The 18337-nt window shown below is 51.4% G+C and overlaps 2 protein-coding genes across 2 annotated transcripts; both read right to left on the bottom strand.

Annotated features, from left to right (window-relative positions):
- Positions 1–270: 270 nt before the first annotated feature.
- On the bottom strand, positions 271–2924 carry IL1F10 (interleukin 1 family member 10; the record flags this gene model as incomplete). Its single annotated transcript, XM_081100503.1, has 4 exons — positions 271–483; positions 748–875; positions 1119–1204; positions 2893–2924. 4 exons carry the CDS (start codon positions 2922–2924, stop codon positions 271–273), a joined length of 459 nt encoding a protein of 152 aa, XP_080956629.1.
- A 9778-nt stretch (positions 2925–12702) lies between these two features.
- On the bottom strand, positions 12703–15559 carry IL36RN (interleukin 36 receptor antagonist; the record flags this gene model as incomplete). Its single annotated transcript, XM_081100489.1, has 4 exons — positions 12703–12927; positions 13094–13221; positions 14201–14286; positions 15531–15559. 4 exons carry the CDS (start codon positions 15557–15559, stop codon positions 12703–12705), a joined length of 468 nt encoding a protein of 155 aa, XP_080956615.1.
- Positions 15560–18337: the final 2778 nt, after the last annotated feature.

Genomic DNA, 18337 nt, shown 5'->3' with positions numbered 1-18337 from the left:
TAGCAGCACCGCCTCTTCCCATCTCTCTCTGACTCTTGCCCTCCTGTCTCCCTCTTATGAGGACCCCGTGAGACAATGCCCATCCCCCCCCGTCCCATAATCCAGGATGGTCTCCCCATCTCAAGACCTTTAACTTACTCCAAGTCGCTTTGCCTTGTAAGGTAACATATTCCCAGGTGCTGGGGGTCAGGAGGTGACATCGCTGAAGGGCATCGCTCTGCCTACCACTGGCCCCGAGCAGATGAGCCTGGACCTCTGCCTGCTGCCTCCCTACCGACTCTGTTCAAAGTAGAACTCAGTGCGGGCGGAGGGTTCAGTCTCCTCGGCCAGTCGAACCGGCTGCTGGGGCTCAGCCGGGCCACAGAGAAACCAGCCCGGCCAGGCTGCAGCCTCGAGCCTGAAGGCGGAGCCCAGGCTTCTCTGGAAGAAGGTGAAGTGTGTGGCCTGCTCGCCGGCCTTGTACAGGTCCTCGATGCTCACATCCTGTGGGGGAAAGCAGCCGGCTGCAGGGTGAGGCTGTGGAGGAGGCCAGGGCAGGACTGGGCAGGGAGGGTCTTTACTGGGAACGGCCTCCTGAGGGCTATGGGGGTTAAGGGTCTTGGCACTGGGTGCAGAGGGAGATGGCAGAAACCTGCCGGAGAGGGTCATGTGGACCTGGCAGGGCACCCACAGGTGGGAGCAGAGATGCCAGAGTGGCCTGGAGGACAGGCGGCTCTGCAGGGTCCCCTAGAACAGGACGTGTCTCACCTCCAGCTTCAGGGCAGGCCCCTCCCCTGTCTCCACACAGGCCAGGCAGCGCCTGCCTCCCTGGATCCCCAGGAAGATGGGAAGTTGGGTGCGGTCCAGGCCTCTGTTGGGAAGTATGCAGATCTTCTCTGGGAAGGAAGAGAGGAGAGCGCCAGGGCTTGAGCAGACCCACATCACAAGCTTGGACGAGCTGCGTTTGGGCAGGAACTGGACCAGGGCCCAGCAGGATGACTTCAGGGTTATGCCCTCTTACTAGGAGGGGTCTCAGTTGTTCCCTGTCTCTTCTCACTGTCTCCAGAGGCAGGAGGGCAGGGAGAACATGTGGCAGATGGAGCCTGGGCGGGTTCCAGCAGCGGAGGCTCAGGGCTCACCTGCACAGCAGTTGTCCGCATCAGGGTCTCCCACCAGGAGCTGGTCGCCTCTTATGTACAGAGCCTTCTGGTCGGCATCCTTAATTCTGGAACAGATGGCAATGCTGATGGCACCGCTGAGCCCCAACCCTACAATCTGATTACATACTAAGTATCTGGGGTTTTTCTCCTCCTACAGGTGAGAAGGGGCAGATAAGGACCAGGTCATCTTAAGGCAGAAAGGCCTTCTGGATCTCGTAAGAGGCTGCACCTCCTCCCTTTACAAGGCTTGGGCTCTGTCAGGCCTTCAGGGCATTGAGGGGGGCGGGTGCCATCTCACTGTGGGGATAGAGAAGTTTCTGGACGATGTAGCCCTTTTCCCCTGCCTTCTGGAGAAATCTCCTCAGGTGTCTCTGGGATACAGTGAGTCTTCTCCTGGGTTTTCTGGGCCTGCCCCAGTTCTTCACAGAGGTTTATACTCTTATTGAAGGAATCAATTGAGTGTATATTGAAGTGTGATTTGCTTTTCAAATATTTAAATACTTTTTAATAGAAGAAAATCCATAAATTGGGGAAATAATTTTCTATGTGTTGGTAAGTAAGGTACCCTGTACCAAGCAGGTGAACTCTGGGGCACCCATGTTACAGGGGCCAAGTAAGGAGGTCGGCAGAAAGCTGGAGCGGCCTGATGACAGCCACTGGGCTTGGCCGTGGTGGCGATGCTGGGCCTGGGCGGGTGACTGTGCCTGGGGCTGAGAAACTGCGCTGAGCGAGTGTGTGCAACCTCAAAGCCGTGCGGCCATTAGCTCAGTCGCCTGGCTGGTTTCAGAGACGTTTGTCAGCCATTCTCAGGCTGGAGCAACCTCCTTACTTTCCAGGGCAGAGGCTCAGGGCCAACGCCCCTGCCTCCAGGAGAGCTTCCTTTCTCAATAACAGCTCATCACAACACCCTTAGCTAATGACTGTGTTTAAGGCAAGTTCACTTACACAATAAAAAAATAAGCATCTGAGGATCCTGGGCTTGCCAACTGGTCCTCCAAGGCAGTATGCAATGCGCCCGCCGGCAAGAGTCTATTTGGAGACCTGAACCCAAGCCAGATACCCCAAGGTAGGCACCTGTCTTGTCATTTGCATGTTTTGTGCATGTGTCTCGCCTTCCAGCCGCACCGTGACTTCCTGGGGCCCCGACTGGCCCATGTCGGGACAGGATGGCCATGCGGGAGCTGAGGACAGGCACCCCAGCGGCCAGTGTATTTTATTCATTACATCCCATCACCTTCCCTAAGGGCCGGAGGTCATTTACATAAAACGTCATGGACAGTAAAGAGTAAACTGTAAGTAAACACCCAAATGTCAAACAAGATAAAATGCAAGCAAGATACAGAAACCCGGGTTAGGAGTGAGGCCGCAGAGGCCAGCATAGAGAGGTGTCACTGAGATGCAGAATGGTCCCTGAGCTTTCAGAGGGAGGATGGAGCAGCACAGAGAGTGTGCAGTCTGGGCCCTGGCTCTGGGTGACATCCGGGAATTTGTTTAACTTCTGAGCCTGTTTCTCGATCTGTAAAATGGGCTTAGTAACAACCCCTCATCGATTTCTTAGGATGGAGACAAGGCAGTACATGGCTGGTATCTTGCAGATGCTCAGGAAAGAGACTGTTGTTATTGGGGTGGCGATCACACTTAATTACAGGGCATTTAAGGTTTCTAGGGTAAGAAGGAGGCTTGCCCTTCTGCTTCGGCCTCTTTCCTCTCCCGCGTCATCCCCAGGCTCCTGACGAAGAAAGGGAGGACTTACATGTAGTATCTTGCCATGGGGAGGGAGCACATTCCTGCAATCCCAGGTGACTGGTCCTTGTTGAGGGAAAAGAGAGAAGGGCTGTCAGAGGAGGCAGTGGAGCTGGGGGCAGACACCCCATGAGCCCCAAATCCCCAGTCACAGGGTGGAAGGTCCCACCAGGCCGCTGTTCCGTAACTGGCCCCCCGAGTCCACCGAGGTCTCCCTAGCCCCGTACACTGCAGGCAGCACTGGCCCCTCTCATTTGGGCATCTGGGAACAGGTCGAGCTGGCTGGGGTGTGAGCTTGAGAACGTGCCCTGGTGCCAGCCCTGCGAAATCAGAGAATACGCTCCCCAAATGGTTTCTCCAGGAGCACTTCCCACGGCTGAGCCTAGGGGGGTGGGGGGAAAGAAGGCTGGAGAGTCACAGCTTGAGGATGGGCTCCCTGGAACCTTGCCCCACTTCCCAAGGACATAGTCACCACAGCTGTCCTCCCCCACCGAGCAGGAGGTGCTGACCCCGGCCTGCAGAGTGAAACAGCTGGTTCCCAGGGACTGGTCGCCTTACCCAGACTGTGAAAGAGAGACCATCCAAACCCTGACCAGCTCCCGCAACGACACCACGTGGAAACAGGACAGGCTCGAGGTAGAGACACTTGTGTTTTTGAGGATGAGTGATCGAAACTGAAGCCAGTGTCCCCATATAAACCCCAGACCACAAAGCCTCTCCTTTCAGCCAGGTTATCTGCTCCAGAACTTTGCCCTAACGTGACCTTCCAAAGGGCTGGTCTGGAATCTAGCTTGAAAAGAACCAGAGCAAATCAGGTCCTGAGTGTGGTAAGAGTTAGAAAATAGCCCAGAAAAGCAAAATGCAAGGATGGCTAGGGCTGAGGTGTACCGAGCAGGTAAGATTCTCACCAAGAAGGGGAAAGGGACGAAATAAGGTAGAAGAGCAGAAAATAGAGGGGGTGGGAGAAGAAAGGTGGTAGAAAGGAGCAAGGCTCAGAGAGGGAGAGGGAGGCACTGAGGCTGCGTGGAGGCAGATGAGAGGACAGGTTGATGCTGATGGCGGGCTCAGCCAAATCAGCAGCACCGAGCTCCTAGGCCTGCATGTTAGAAGGAGGTGGGGCCGAGACAGCTTTAGTGCTGTATCTGCCTCAGTCCGTTGGACAGCCCATTTCCTGTCTCTGGGCTTTGCAGTCAGAGTGAGGGTTGGTGGGAGTAAAGGATAACAGGGCACTGGGCAGGACTGCAATTCTGGGTGATATTGGTGATGTGATCAAAGTATTAAAGAAGTCTTCGTGCTTGGCAAGTTCATCCATTGCTCTTATTCTAATGAAACATAAGAGATTGTCCAAACATGCAATCACAAAGATCTTCACTACATCACTTTTCACAATAGCAGGAAGTTAGAAATACTCTAAATCTATCTAATAAAGAATAATATGCTAATTAGACCAGGTCAACTGGACATCTAACTTCTGGACAAAGCCATGGTGGTGGGGGCTGAGGCAGAGGTGGTTAGGGTCGATCAGGCCAGCAGGGGAGCAGTTAGGGGGTGACCAGGCCAGCAGGGCGGCAGTTAGGGGGCAATCAGGCTGGCAAGCAGAGGCAGTTAGGGGTGATCAGGCTGGCAAGCAGAGGCAGTTAGGGGCAATCAGGCAGGCAGGCAGGAGAGCAGTTAGGAGCCAGCAGTCCCGGATTGTGAGAGGGATGTCCAACTGCCAGTTTAGGCCCCATCCCCCTAACTGCCCCCCCCTCCCATGCATGAATTTCATGCACTGGACCTCTAGTGTTCAGTAATAGGCCATTGGTTTAAAAATTATGGCAATCTAGTAAATAAGAAAGTATGTGTACATTAAATACGATATTGTAGGAGATTTTATTACATAAAAATGTTCCAAATATACCAAGTGAAAAGTGCAGAATAAAAATAATGCATAAGTTATGATTCCACTGAAATCCACAAGCATTCAAAGACACAGAAGCAAAGGAGCCCACATCACTATAGCACTGACCTGCAGTAGCAGGATCATGAGTGATTTTTATTTTTTTAAGATGTTAACATTCTTCCTATATAAATATGAATTTTAGTTTTAATATAAAGTAAGTTTTAAATTTTTTTTAATCCTCACCCTAGGATTTTTTTCATTGATATTTTTAGGGAGAGTGGAAGGGAAGGAGAGAGACAGAGAGAGAGACAGAAACATTGATTGGTTGGACCCCAACCTGGGTCCAGGGATTGAGCCTGCAACCAAGGTTCGTGCCCTTGACCAGAATCTAACCTGGGACCCTTCAGTCCAATGTTTTAATTTTTTTAATTGAGGCATTCAGATAAAGTCACTGGCTCCCAAAAGTGCCTGCCCATTGAGTCACCTGGGGGCTCTTGATGAGTCTTTCCTGAGCTTGGCGTGATCCCAGTGATCAGTCAGGCTTGGACCGCTAGGCTAGCTCAGTTCTCTCTCTGGTGAACATGTAATTCATTTGCAGCTATTGCTAAAAGCAGATTCTGATTCCCTCTGTCTGGGGTGGGACCTAAGACTCTGCATTTCAAACTCACAACCAAGGGACAATGCTGCTGGTCCCTAGGCCACACTTTGAGTACCAAAGACGGGATGATCCCCCAGCCTAGAGAGGCCCACAGCAGCATGGCCTCGACGAAGCCCACCTGACGCTGTGCTCTCTCAGCCAAACTCCGGAGGATCCTTTGGTTATGGCAGCAGAAGTATGCGCATCCAGGTAGCTGTGCCGTGGTCTGGCTGAGGCAGACCCAGTGGAAGGCCCTATGTGAGCTGGACCAGCAAGACTCCCACAGTCAGTATCAGCTCAAAGAACGGGCAGAAATTCAGGGCAGCTGAATCTCCTGAAGCCCCAGAAGCCTCCAGGCCTGGCATAGCCCCAAATCCCAGTGTTTCCCCTACAGGCTCCCACATCAGCCCCTGCCTGAGTCCTGGCTACACTGTGATGGAGTGAGGAGGAGGGAGAAGTTCATGTCTAGTCCATCAGGGAGCCCAGGGGCTCGGTCCCTCCCAGTGTGCCACACACTCCATCCCCAGAGCCTTTCCTTCTCTTTTGCCCCCAAGTGGCCTTTCACTGGACTTTGTCCTGTACCCCTCCCTGAACACCATCTCTGGCTGTCACAGAGCTCATCAGTTCTCCTGTCCTGGGTCACATACCAGCACCAAATAGACCCGGACATCCTCCACGCTATTTGCACACCATTCCCATCCTATCTGCTCCTCGGTCTCCTACACATGAATATGTTCTCTAAGACCCACATTAGCTTCTGTGGCACCAAATCTAGACTCTTTCTCAATCCTCTGATAGTTAGCTACTGCCCCTGGGGACCCTTGGTGTTGATTGCCTCCCTTCACACCTCTCCATGTCCTCTTCTCAGACGTTGTAGAATCTCCCTTCCTTCAGGAGTGTCCCTAACACTGGAAGCCACAGTCAAAGTCCTAAGCCCTTCTCTTTCATTTCCCAGAGAGTTTCAATTCACCCGTTTCCATAACTGCAATGATCATGTTAGTTTACACCCCCAAGTCCAGGCTGAACACCCCAGTTTATCTCCAGCAGCTACAGGACACCCCCTTCTGGACATCTTGCCATCACATCCAACCAAATATCTCTAAGGTCAAATTGATCATCTCCTGCCCACCCACTCCCAGCCCATTCTCCCTCCCAATTTCATTTCTCCCACCTACAAAATCTTCCTCCAACTAGTGAGATTCAAAAACCTGAGGGTCATTGACCATTTCGCCCACATCTCCTGACTCTATGTTTAATTTATCAACAAGTTCTGATAGATTATTCTTTAAAATGTAACTTTGTTTTCTTAACAGCCATTAGACCTTGCCTGTATTCCTGGTTTTTCAATCCAGGAATCAAGACCAACATAGACCAACAATCCAGACCAACATAGACTCATCTTCTAAGCACTGCTCTCACACATCCCCACCCAGCTCTGCAATCCACAGAGGCTGCCCTTTCACCACCCTCTGGCCCAGATCTACTTGTATGAACATGTCTCACTTCTCCGTGGACACTGAGCCATCCCTCCAAGCATATGACTTCTTCTTACCTCCCAATGGGCACACTCAGGGCTGTCTTTGCTTCCCCTGCCTCAAAAGTCATTCCTCCTCACTGCTGTCCACTATGACTTATGGCATTAGGGTCACTGAACATGTAATCATTATCTATAGGTTAAATGTCTAGTTCTGCCAAATTAACTGGCAGCTCAAGTCATACAAGTTCACTTAACCGCAACCCTCAGTTTCAGCATCTATAAAATCATGAAGTTAGAGTACGTGGTTATTAAGAATCAGATCAAACTATCTATGATGCCATGACTCAGAGTTTAATAAATCTTTCCTTTACCATCGCACCCTACTCTGCATCCTATTAAATTTCACTATATTGTTTATTGTTCTAGCTACAGACATTTGTTTCCCTTATAAAAATTAACACGATCTTGCAGCCATAAAGCATGGCTTATAGCTCCCTCCAACCTCCTCCTGACACAAATGGTGCTCATGGGCAGGACACAGAACCATGCAGCAAATTTAAATGACAAGGTGGGCTCAAGATCTAGTGCTGTTACTCATTCGTATTCAAACTTGGGTAGTCCCCTTTGTCCTGGGCCTCCAACTTACTATCATTGGAATGAGAGGCTGGCCCAGGCAGTACTTTTAAAAACTAAGTTTTACACTGAATTTTTACACAGAAACTTGAAAGTAAAATGGGTATTGGGGGCCTGCTTTTGCTGAGTCAAGGTGTGATGAAGACACCAGAACATGCAAGCATTGCTCTTGAGCACTAAAGTAGGCACTGGGGTATCTCTAAAGAGCCCAAACCTCACCAAGCACTACTGAACACCACTGGCCTAGAAAATTCCTCTGGCATTACATTCTAAAGTCTATAGTTCTAAATAATAGCATTATCTTGATTCAAGTTAACCTATAGTTTCTCCTCCAATTCCTTCTATATGCCCTGGGACTTACCCAGCATCCCATGGTGTTCTGTGGATAGAACATCTTGTCATCCAGAGAGTTGCCAGGAGCAGTTAAGGAAGGGGCCAGATTGGGGATGTTGATAGAAGGGAGAAGAAAATAGAGAGAACACTGCCTGCCCACTACTGACCTTCAGATCCTCGGTGCCTGGAACCACCAACTGACTTCTCCAGGGCACCTGCCTGGCTTTATACTGTCTGATCTGGTGGGTTGGGCCTTCAGCATCTTTAAAATTGGCTCCAGGATGGAGAAGAAGAACCTGGGGATTTCACAATGTCTACAGCAAGTATGGGTAATGAGAAGGTGGGGGTATTAATGAATGTTTGTTTGCAGAAGCCCAGCGCTGGGCCCCTGCTCATAGCTACTGTCATTGACACTGTTATTGGTGGTTTGGGCCACTAGATAAACAATGCTGGAGTCAGATGTCCTCATGTTGCCTTCCCTTTGGTACCCATGGGCTCCATTCCAGGCTTAAAGGTGGCAGAGCAAGAGGAGTGAGTGCAAGGGGCCTAAGGGCAGAACGACCTCTGATGGCTGGATAGCTATCCACTCACAAGGTGCAGAACACTTAAGTGTAGTGTTCTCTGGGGACCAATGCCTTATTGTACTTCTTCATCTCAGGACATTTGCAAAGTTCCATGCAGGGCTCGGGGAGGAAGTGGGAGAGGTCAGTCTAACACCCAGATGCCTGCAGAATGAGACATAAGAGAAGATGGGCAGGAACAGGACCAGATTTCTGTTTTCTAAAGCCAGCAGTCATTCTTGACCCCCTCTCTCAATCTCTTGCCCCTCTGTGTACAGGGCCAGAGCATGGGGTATGATTCCAGGCAATCAATGAATTCACACTGCTATGTAACAGACATTCATTACATGGTCCCTGTTAAGTAACTTTACAGTCCAGCTGGGGAGCTAAGTCATAAACACTTGAAAAGACAATTAAGAAGACCAGACTCCAATCTGTGGGGCAAGGGCATATTGTGTTGGAGACAATACAAATAAACAGTTTCCTTGAGTGAGAAACCAAATTTATTACATAATTTTAAGAGTCTTAGACATGACATAAGGGGTGCTACAGCATCCCTGAGTAATAAGCTAAGCAGGCTCTACTTCAATACCTCCAGGGCCAGAGACATCACAACCTCTTGGAGAAACTATAACAGTGTGTGTTGTCCTTATGGTTAAAATTTTCAGGCAAAATAGCTCTATCCATTCACCGGTCCTACTTGTGTGTTCTGGGATCACATAGAATGAGTGTGTTCTCCTACTGACAGGTCTTGGAGTGCTTGAGGAGGGCTCTTCCTGTACATCTTCTTCAGGATATGAGCCCTCAGCACCTCTGCTGCTCCCCTGAGACATGGTCTGGGACCCTCTCTGCTCTTCAGGACACACTATTGTCCTCAGTGATGACAACTGGCACAGACTACATATGTCATGGGTATATACCGCTGTAAATACTGGCCGAGTCTGGAGGGCTTGTGCTGAAATGGAAAAAATCTAAAGCCATGAGACCTGTTTCATTTGAGTGTCATGATGCCAGGGCCTTTTCAATCAACATGTCAGCTTGTAACCAAAACTAAGGTTTGGCTATTTGGTGCCATGAAAGCCAAACTCGTGAAACAGGTGCTGGTGAAAAAGGAAAGAGGTTTATTCAAGTGCTAGTCACCTGAGAAGATGAGGGACTCTTGTCCATAGCCCATCCCAACATCTCAGTGCAGACAGCATTTGTATAAGGAGGGAGAGGGAAAGTAGAACAAAGAGATCAAGGAGATGGTGTTGAAAAGTCCTCTACATGCAGACCAGTACAGTCCATTCCAATAAGGATCTTGGTCAAGTGATGGTCTGGTGTGCATCATCCTGGTTTTGCATCATCCTGGTTTTACAGTTGAAGGTCAGGAACAACTGAAGGTTGGAGTCTGTATCTTCTAAAGTTAGTTCCTAGGATTCTTATACAAACATGCTGTTTATCTACAAGCAACATACTAGAGTCAGCATTTACAGAAACAATGTCAAAAGAATGGTGGGGTGGTTATAATTCCCCTGCTACATGCTCATCCCTGTTAAATCCCTCTTGAGTTTTACCATCCTACAAATGATGAAGAGCCACTTCAGGCTGTAGAAGCTTGAAGGGATTTCAGCTGCTCCCTGAGGGTGGAGCAGCTGAAATTTAGATGGAGGAGGAAAGAGAATGTGCCAGAGTAAGAAATGGCTTCCACATCCCACTCACTGGGTTCCAATTGCCAAAGATTATACAAGGTACTTGGAAACAAGCTGATGCAGCCTTGACTTTGAGGTCAAATTAGGGACCAGAGACCCCAAGTCAGCTTACTACAATGAGGGGGAGGTCACATAGAGGTACACGTAAGACAATGTCAGAACAGATGACCAGGGGTCTCAATTCAGCAGATGCTCCTCAGAAGAGGTGACAATTAGGGACCATGGCTGGGCCTGTGGGCACAGAGTGTGAACTGGATCTACAGAAATAGCCTGGTGCCTGGAGCCATGTTCTCAGCACTCAGGCCTGGGAGGCTATGGCTGAAGGTCTAGGAGGCAGACCCTCTGGCCTGGTCACCCCTTGTTAGTCCTCAGTGAAACCATGCTGGTCTGACAGGTGAGGAGCAGGTGCAACACCTGGCTCAGATTTGAACTCCTCCCTGGCCTCTGCTCTCATCCCCAGGGTTTAGGTGGGAACACTGGGGTCACAGTCCTGGTACGCATGGCTGGAGGTACAAAGGTAGTCAAGGAAGAACTAAAACTTGCAGAAACAGAATATTTGGCAAATTTAATATGATCAACTTTTAAATAGAACGTTTAAGGATGTAAAGGGGCCAACATTCACTTTGAGAAGGAAAATGAAAATATTGGAGAAAATCGCAATCACAGTAAAATAAATGCATTTACTTCTCTTCCCTGTGTATTAGTCATCTATTGCTGCCTGACAAGTGACCCCAAAAAGTTAGTCACTTAAAGCACCAGGTATTTATCTTCTTGCTTGGTCTTGGGGGGGGGGGTGCCTACAGCAGCTTGGCTATGTCACTATCCTCCCAGGTTGCAGTCAGCAGCGTCATGGCTGCCTGACCAGGGCTGGAGAGGCCATTTCCATGCTCCACGTAGCTCTTGGCAAGAGGCTTCATTTTTCACCACCCGGGGTCTCTATTGGCTGCTTACAACATGCAGCTGCTTCCCCAGCTCAAGGGAACAAGGAAATGAGAGAGACCAACGTAGAAGCGGTGGGAGTTTCAGAAGTGGCACTGCGTTCCTTCTGCCATATTCTACTGGTCACAGAGAGGGCTGGTGCAATGTGGGAGGGGATGCAGTGTGTGGACCCCAGGAGACTGGACTGTTCATTCTCCAGGGCTGCCGTGACCAATTGCCACAGACTTGGTGGCTTAAAACACCAGGGAAGTGCTCTCTCTCAGCTGGGGAGACTGGCAGGACAATACCTCCTCCTGGTGGGTGCCTCGGCCACGGCACTCCTGCCTTATTGTAGCTCAACTCCAGTCTCTGCCTCAGTCTCCACACGGCCTTCTTCCCTGGGCCTCCTGTTCTTACCAGGACAGCAGGCATATTGGGTGAGGGGCCCATCCAATACAGCATGGCCTCAACCAATTGCACCTTCAAAGGCCCTATCTCCAAATAAGGGCACAGTCTGAGGTTCCCAGAAGGACACAAATTTAGGGGGACATACTCAACCAGCACTGGAGACCCTGGGAGGCTGAATCCCATACCCTGAAATCTCAGGGACCGTGGCCACTCCCGGTCAAAGTGCAGGGTGTTCTCTCTGTCGGTTCCCTCCCCAGGAGACTCCAGCCACAGGCACCCACCGGGCCCTCCTTCCCAGCCTGCTGAGATCCGACTCTCGCTGCTGCCGACCAAAGCAGCAGAAGGCAACCACCCGATCTCACTCCCGGGAAGTGGGAGCCGAGGACAACTAGAAATGATGTCTGCTCTGCTCACCTCGAAATTAATTCTTCTGATCATGACACAGATAATCCATCTTCAGTGTAGAACAATTAGAATATACAAATAAACAAAAGAACAACAACAAGAGTGTCACCTTAATACCAACAGCCTGACATTGCTAAAATTGAAGTAAATTCTTGAAGACTTTTTCCTATATTTTTAATTAAATATGTATTTTTAATTAAAATGGAATTATAAGCTACGCCACTGTGTAACTTGCTCTTCTCGCTTGCTGTGTCGAGAGCATCTCCATGTGAACAGATACCAGCATCTTGGATTTTAATTGTACCTTGGGTTTCAAAAGTAGTGACTGCCTGCCCATCCTCAGTCTTCCGAGCTGGAGCCACGCCCTTGGGCACCACCACCCTGCTAGGCCCATGGTGAGAACGTGATGGTGGGGATGGAGAAGGCACATACGATGGCAGCTGAATTAAGGGAAGGGGAAGGAACTGGGCCTTGGGTCCCTAACCCTTGACCCTGCACAGGGGTGGTGATGGGACCCCATGTGGGCAGCTGGTGGCCCTAATAGGCTCAAGTTGGGACGGGGCTAGCCTGTGGGGTTCAGGGGCACTGGGCAAGGTACCATGAAGCATGAGGATTCCCACCACTCCCCTTTTTTACCTCGTGTCATTTTTGCAAGGTTCCACACCAGGAGCGCCACCCAGCAGGGAAAGAAACGGAACTAATCGCCAAATCTAGAAGGATTTACCCAAACTGGGAACTAGGAGAAGGGAGAGTGGCCATGTGCCGAGTCAATCAAGTGGGGGCCCGAGAACAGAGGAGCGTGGTCGCCTGGGCCTCCTCCTCCTCCTCCACTCACCCCTGCGGACTCTGCCCCGGGGTCCTGGGAGGTGGGTTGCCCTAGTCACATTGCTGGAAGTAGAAGTCCATGATGGGGTGGTCCCAGCTGGCATCTCCCGGGAGCTGGCTGAGCCTGAGAGGTTGGTCCGCTTCGGGCACCGTGCAGAGGAACCAGCCCGGGAAGGCAGCTGATTCGAACCTGGAGGTGAGCCCCGTGTCCCGCCTGTAGAAGGTGAAGCCCCTGGAATCCTTGGGGCTGCGGTAGAGCTCCATAATGTCCACTGGCTGCAGGCAGAGGGTACGGCAGGCAAGGGGTGTGAGTGGAGCGACCAGGAGGGCTGGGACGAGGGCTTGGGACGCAGGGCAATAACAGAACCTGGTGGGAGAGGCGCTCAGGAGCCCAGCTCCAGGGGTCCAGCATCGGCTGCTCAGGGGAGCCCACAGGACTCACCTCTAGTTTCAGAGTCGGTTCCTGCCCTGTCCCACACGACAGGCACTGGCTCCCTCCCTGGACGCCCAGGATGACTGGAGAAAGGCTGTCGTCCAGAAACCGATTGGGGACAACACTGATCTCCTCGCCTAGAGGAAGGAAGCCAGATGCAGAGGCCTTGCCTTCCTTCCCTCCCATTTCCCCTCCCACGTCGTGGACTTTGGGGAGCAGGTCTCTGTGAGGCGTGCTGTCCCCAGGCTCAGCAGCTGTCCTTTGGGGAAAGGTGCTCGCCTGCCAGCTGGCCCGAAGACATCAAGGCACACAGCACATCCCATACCCGCGCCCACCCTCTTGCCCACAATCAAATCCTCAAGCCTCCACCAGCCCTCACACGACATCTGACCTCCCCCTTTAATGCCCTTCCACACTCAGCCTCTGCTCAGTGACTTGGGCATCTTTCTACCCCCAGTGAGATTCCCAAGAACAGGAGAGGGTCTCAGTCCTCTGTGCCATTCCCCCCACATGCACACACGTGTGCACACAGGCACTCAGAGATACATGTGCATGCACACACACAGCCTCGCAGAGGGTCTGCCTGGCCCCAGGCCCAGGGAGTGTGCCCCAGGCGGGCAGGTGAGGGCTGTTGCAGAGAGAAGGGCCTGCCACTCACAGTGTGTGGCAGCACAGAATGAGTAAGCACCAGGCCAGGGGTGCCACCAGCTCTCAGGGTCTTGCCACTCTGAGTGACCAGGGGTCCCCTGGCACAGAGGGGACCCAGGGCAAAGGGACAGAAACCCACCCCCTACGGGAATGAAGGCCCAGGGAGCCCGCCTGGTCCTCCCAGCACTGCTCCCAGGGAAAGGATGTGTGGCCTAAGTCCAGCTGTGAGGGCAGGACAAGGCATTCATCTTGGAAAACAGTCCCACCTTTGCACAGCGGTGGCCAGTGGCACTGGGACACATGTCTGGCGTTGCAGGGAGGTGGCACTCTTTTTGTCCTTCGGGGCAGCCGGGCTTCAGGATGCCCTGGCTACTGTGTCAGGCCTGGGTCTCACAAGGCCATTCTAAGCCCTCCCAGCCCCTCCCCTCAGAGCAGAGCCCTAGGGAAGAAGGGTCTGTGGCCACCCACCTTTCACGGCCTTCCCTGCATGCACCCCACCGGCCAGCAGCTGGTTATCCTGCAGATAGAGCACCTTCAATGCTGCATCCTTCATTCTGGAACATCAGGACAATGACAGTCAGTCAGGGAAGGGGGGGTGTCCAGTTTGCCCGGCTCCAGAGTCCCCCAGTGCCAGGCACTGTCCCTCTCTGCCCACTGTGCCAAAGGAATGGCACGACCTTCTTCCAACCCCACTGGCCCCACAGCCTCCCACTGAGTCTGGGGTTCTCTCCTTCACCCTATTCAGTCTTTCCTACACCAAGCAGCCCCTTGTGTGTCATGTTGGAAAGTCGGAGTCCCCGGTCCCCTTCCTGCTCCGCCACCACGGCTGCTGATTTGCAGCAGACAAGCCGCTTGCCCTTGGGTCCGGTCTGCCCATCACAAGCTAAGACGGCGAGTTAGACATGCCCGGGCTCTCCCAGATGAAATCCCTCTCTCAGTCATCACTGAAGACATCAGGGGCTTCTGCTCGGCCACAGATGCCCTGCTACCGTCAGAATGTCTTTACATGTAAAATGCTTTCCTTTTCCTTTTCACATGTGCTTCTCATCTGTGAGCTCAGCTGATTATCTGGTGTCCTGGGAGGTGAAGGTGTGTCCAGCGGGGGTTCCCCAGACGTCACATGGAATAAAGTGCACCGTGTACACCTGGCTCGGTGTCGGCTAAATATGGACAAATCTCTGCCTCAAAGTGCCTCAGATGCTTCCACTCATAAGGAGCCATAAGGAGCATGTCCCACCCTCACTTTACCGGGGAGCCCCCCGTGTACAGCGGCTTGCAGGACTGGGCTCCACGGAACACACTTTGGGAAAAGCTGTAGAGGCTCTGAGTGCAGCGAGAGCGAGGACGAGTGTCATTTACGCTCAGATGTCCAGAGCACGGCCGAAGGCCCGGTCAGTGCACACCCAAGGACAGACAGACTGCCTGACAGTCGTCTTGTTGCTGTGTTTGTTTTGTCCTGAAAGCAGCAGGGGCAGTGTGGCAGGGGCCAGGGATGCCAGGCCACGCGCTGGGCATGACAGCAGGGCTCAGGCAGTCTCCTGACTTCCTCTCAATATGGACGCAGGAGGCTGCAGCTCCACACAGGGAGCCCCCTGTCCCTCTGCCCACAGAGGAGCCCCCTGAGGGACTGCCCGATGTGTCTTAGGCAGCGGGGCGCTGTTCACAGTGGCCCACTGCCCACCTCACGTGGGGAGCTGGAGCTCCACTGGGCCAGGCCCGTCTCTCCCGGAAAAGGCTGGACAGCAGGCACCTGCGCTTTCCCCCAGGACACGGCCAGCCCCAAGGCTCAGATACTCACCGGAAGCACAGGGCCCCGCTCAGAACCATCCTGCCCTTCAGCGTGCAGAGCGGACGTCCTGTCGTGAAATAACTGGTGTTAGGAGGAGACAGGCTGAGCTGGCAGGAGCCTGGGGAGCAGGCAGCCTCGGACCCCCAGCATGTGAGCAGCCCCCACAGAGCAGGGGATCCTGGTCTGGGGTCAGGAGAGAACCCTAGCTCTGCTGGGAGGATGGACTGGGCTCCCAGGGACACCTGAGAGCACTCCCTTTTCCCACGGAGCCACCGTGTCTGCCTGCTCTTGTGGGGACCAGGGCAGCACGGATGCCTTGCCTTTAATAACATGCCAGGGAGGGGCCTGAAACTGCCCCAGACAGGACGAGCAGGGTTCCCCACATGGCTTCACACCCCCCTCTCTCTCCCAGGGAAGGAAAGTTCTGGAGACCGCCTTCCTCCCAGCAATTCTGAACATTTCCGGGGTTTCCGGCTCCCCCTGAACACTGGGTTCCTGGACCTCAGGCCCTTCCAGACCCAAAGGTGTTAGTACAGAAGCAGCTCAGGGAAAGTAGACTAACAATCCCCCCCTCCCTCCCTCTCTCCTTCCTTCCTCCCTTCTCCTTTCTTACCTCCCTCCCTCCCTGCCTCCCTCCCTCCCTTCCTCCCTTTCTCCCTTCCTTCCCTCCTCCCTCAATCCCCCAGGCCTGTGGAAGGTGCTGGAGGTGGGGCTCTCCTGCTTAGATGTTTAAGTCTGCATATTCATTGTAGAAAAACTTGAAAATCCAGGTCAACAAAGAAGAAAAACGTGTGCCTCGTCTTGGCTACCAGAGCACGACCAGAAACCCCATGCGCACAGCTTTTCCCCTGCACACGGGGAGCTGTCCACGGCCTTCACACGCCTGTGTCACAGGCCCTACCCTCCTTTCAACCTGCTGCTCATGTAGCAAAACCCCAGAGTACCTTGCTATACCCAACGCAAATAATGATGTCATCGCATTAAACAACTGTTTAGTACTTCATTGTATAGATGCAGCATCACGTACTTATAGTAATCAATCATTATTAGTCCTTTGTATTGTTGTTATTGTCATTTGCTATTGGAAATCATGTTGTGACAAACATATTTGTATCAGCTTCTTGGCTCATTTGTCTGATGATTTCCTTAGGAAATAAAATCTATTTCATGCTCTCTGTGATTGATCTTTCTTCAGTCTCTAACCGGTAAAATAATATGTGATTGTGTAATGATTCAGGCAGTGTTCACTCATCCATACACTCTCTGTGATCGATCTGAATGAAAGGTAAGGGTCTGAGCGTAATAATAAACAGTTTAATTATGTCTTGAGTACCAGTGATAATCACTGACTGTTAAGGCATAATTTTTTAAAATTGTGTTCAGGCTTATGGGCTAAATGATCCTTAAAGTACAGTATTCAAGGATAAATAAAACATGAAGTTGTTCAATAGTTAGAAAATAATCTTCTATCATTCATGTAGGACCCCTAATGTGATAAACCCTTTCAGAAAAATAACAGGTATAGAGGTTACCTTATTACAAAATTATTAAACTGACCAAACCAAAATGACGCTGAAATAGTGCAAAAAGTAATAAAACCAGAGAGAAATTCCGGAAGGCTTTGGTCTATAGGCAAAGTGACTTGAAGCAAACAGGCTTTTGTTTGCAAAGTGACTATAAAGAAGTGAACATTATTTCACCTAAAAAGGTAAAATGCATCTGTCCAGGTTGCCTGCTCTGAGCCCGGGCCCCAGTGAATGGCACCGTGTGCCCAGGACACACCATGGCTTCACTCTCTTCCCTCCTCTTGCCTAGAAAGGAATGATGCCAGTGCTGGCCTCGCCTGCAGAGGGGGCTCCCCGAGCGCTCCCTGAGGGCACCACAGGACACAGGATCTCTGCCCCCCACTGTCTACCCTGCAACGCGACTCCATGGAGACAAATACAACAAATGGATGAGCTAAGAAGGTGGAGGCGAGGAAGATAAAACAAACCCCCTGTTAAGAAAAGTTCTCCAAACCTGAAAAAAGACAACGTGATGGCTGCGCGTGCCTTCAGTGTCGTACTGGAGCGTGGTCAGGCGGCCCCACCAGAAATCACTCAGCTCTCGAGGAAGCACGCACCTTTGTTTGACTTGATACTTTGGATTAGATTCCAGATTCTGTGACGTTAGATTTGAACTAAGAGAAGATTGACCATTTGCACATTATTGTTGCCTGATAGAAAGATAGCCCCAAAGGGTGCAGTTTTACTGCCTTGCAATTTAAGCAGGTTGTGTGTTTTTTTAACCTAAGTTAGCTAAACTATTCTCTCCCTCTGTTCCTGACTTATCTTTATTTAAAAAAAAAAAATGTTTTTATTGATTTCAGTGAGAAATGGAGAGGGAGAGAGAGGAACATCAACAATGAGAGAGAATCATTGATTGGCCACCTCCTACACACCCCACACTGGGGATCAAGCCTGCAACCTGGGTACATGCCCTGGCTGGGAATAGAGCCATGACCTCCAGGTTCATAGGTTAACGCTCAACCACTGAGCCACGCTGGCCAGACCTGACTTATCTTTTAAATCGGCTTTATCATCCTTCATTTATTAATCATGATAAATCTTTGACACGTGCTCACTATGTGTTTGTATGGGCATCACGTTTTAGACTTCGTGAAAATTAAACTGGCACTACCTACGACAATGTTATTTTGCCCCAAATTCACACACCCTGCATGGTGGTTTTAAAATGTGTCCACACATTCTAGGATACTCTACCTTCAAGAAGTGGAGCTTGTGTCCCTTCCCCTGAGTGTAGGGAGCTTGGCGACT

Source organism: Myotis nattereri, assembly GCF_964212035.1.
Source record: "Myotis nattereri genome assembly, chromosome: 10".
Lineage (NCBI taxonomy): Eukaryota > Metazoa > Chordata > Mammalia > Chiroptera > Vespertilionidae > Myotis > Myotis nattereri.
This window is presented reverse-complemented; position numbering and strand designations above follow the sequence as displayed.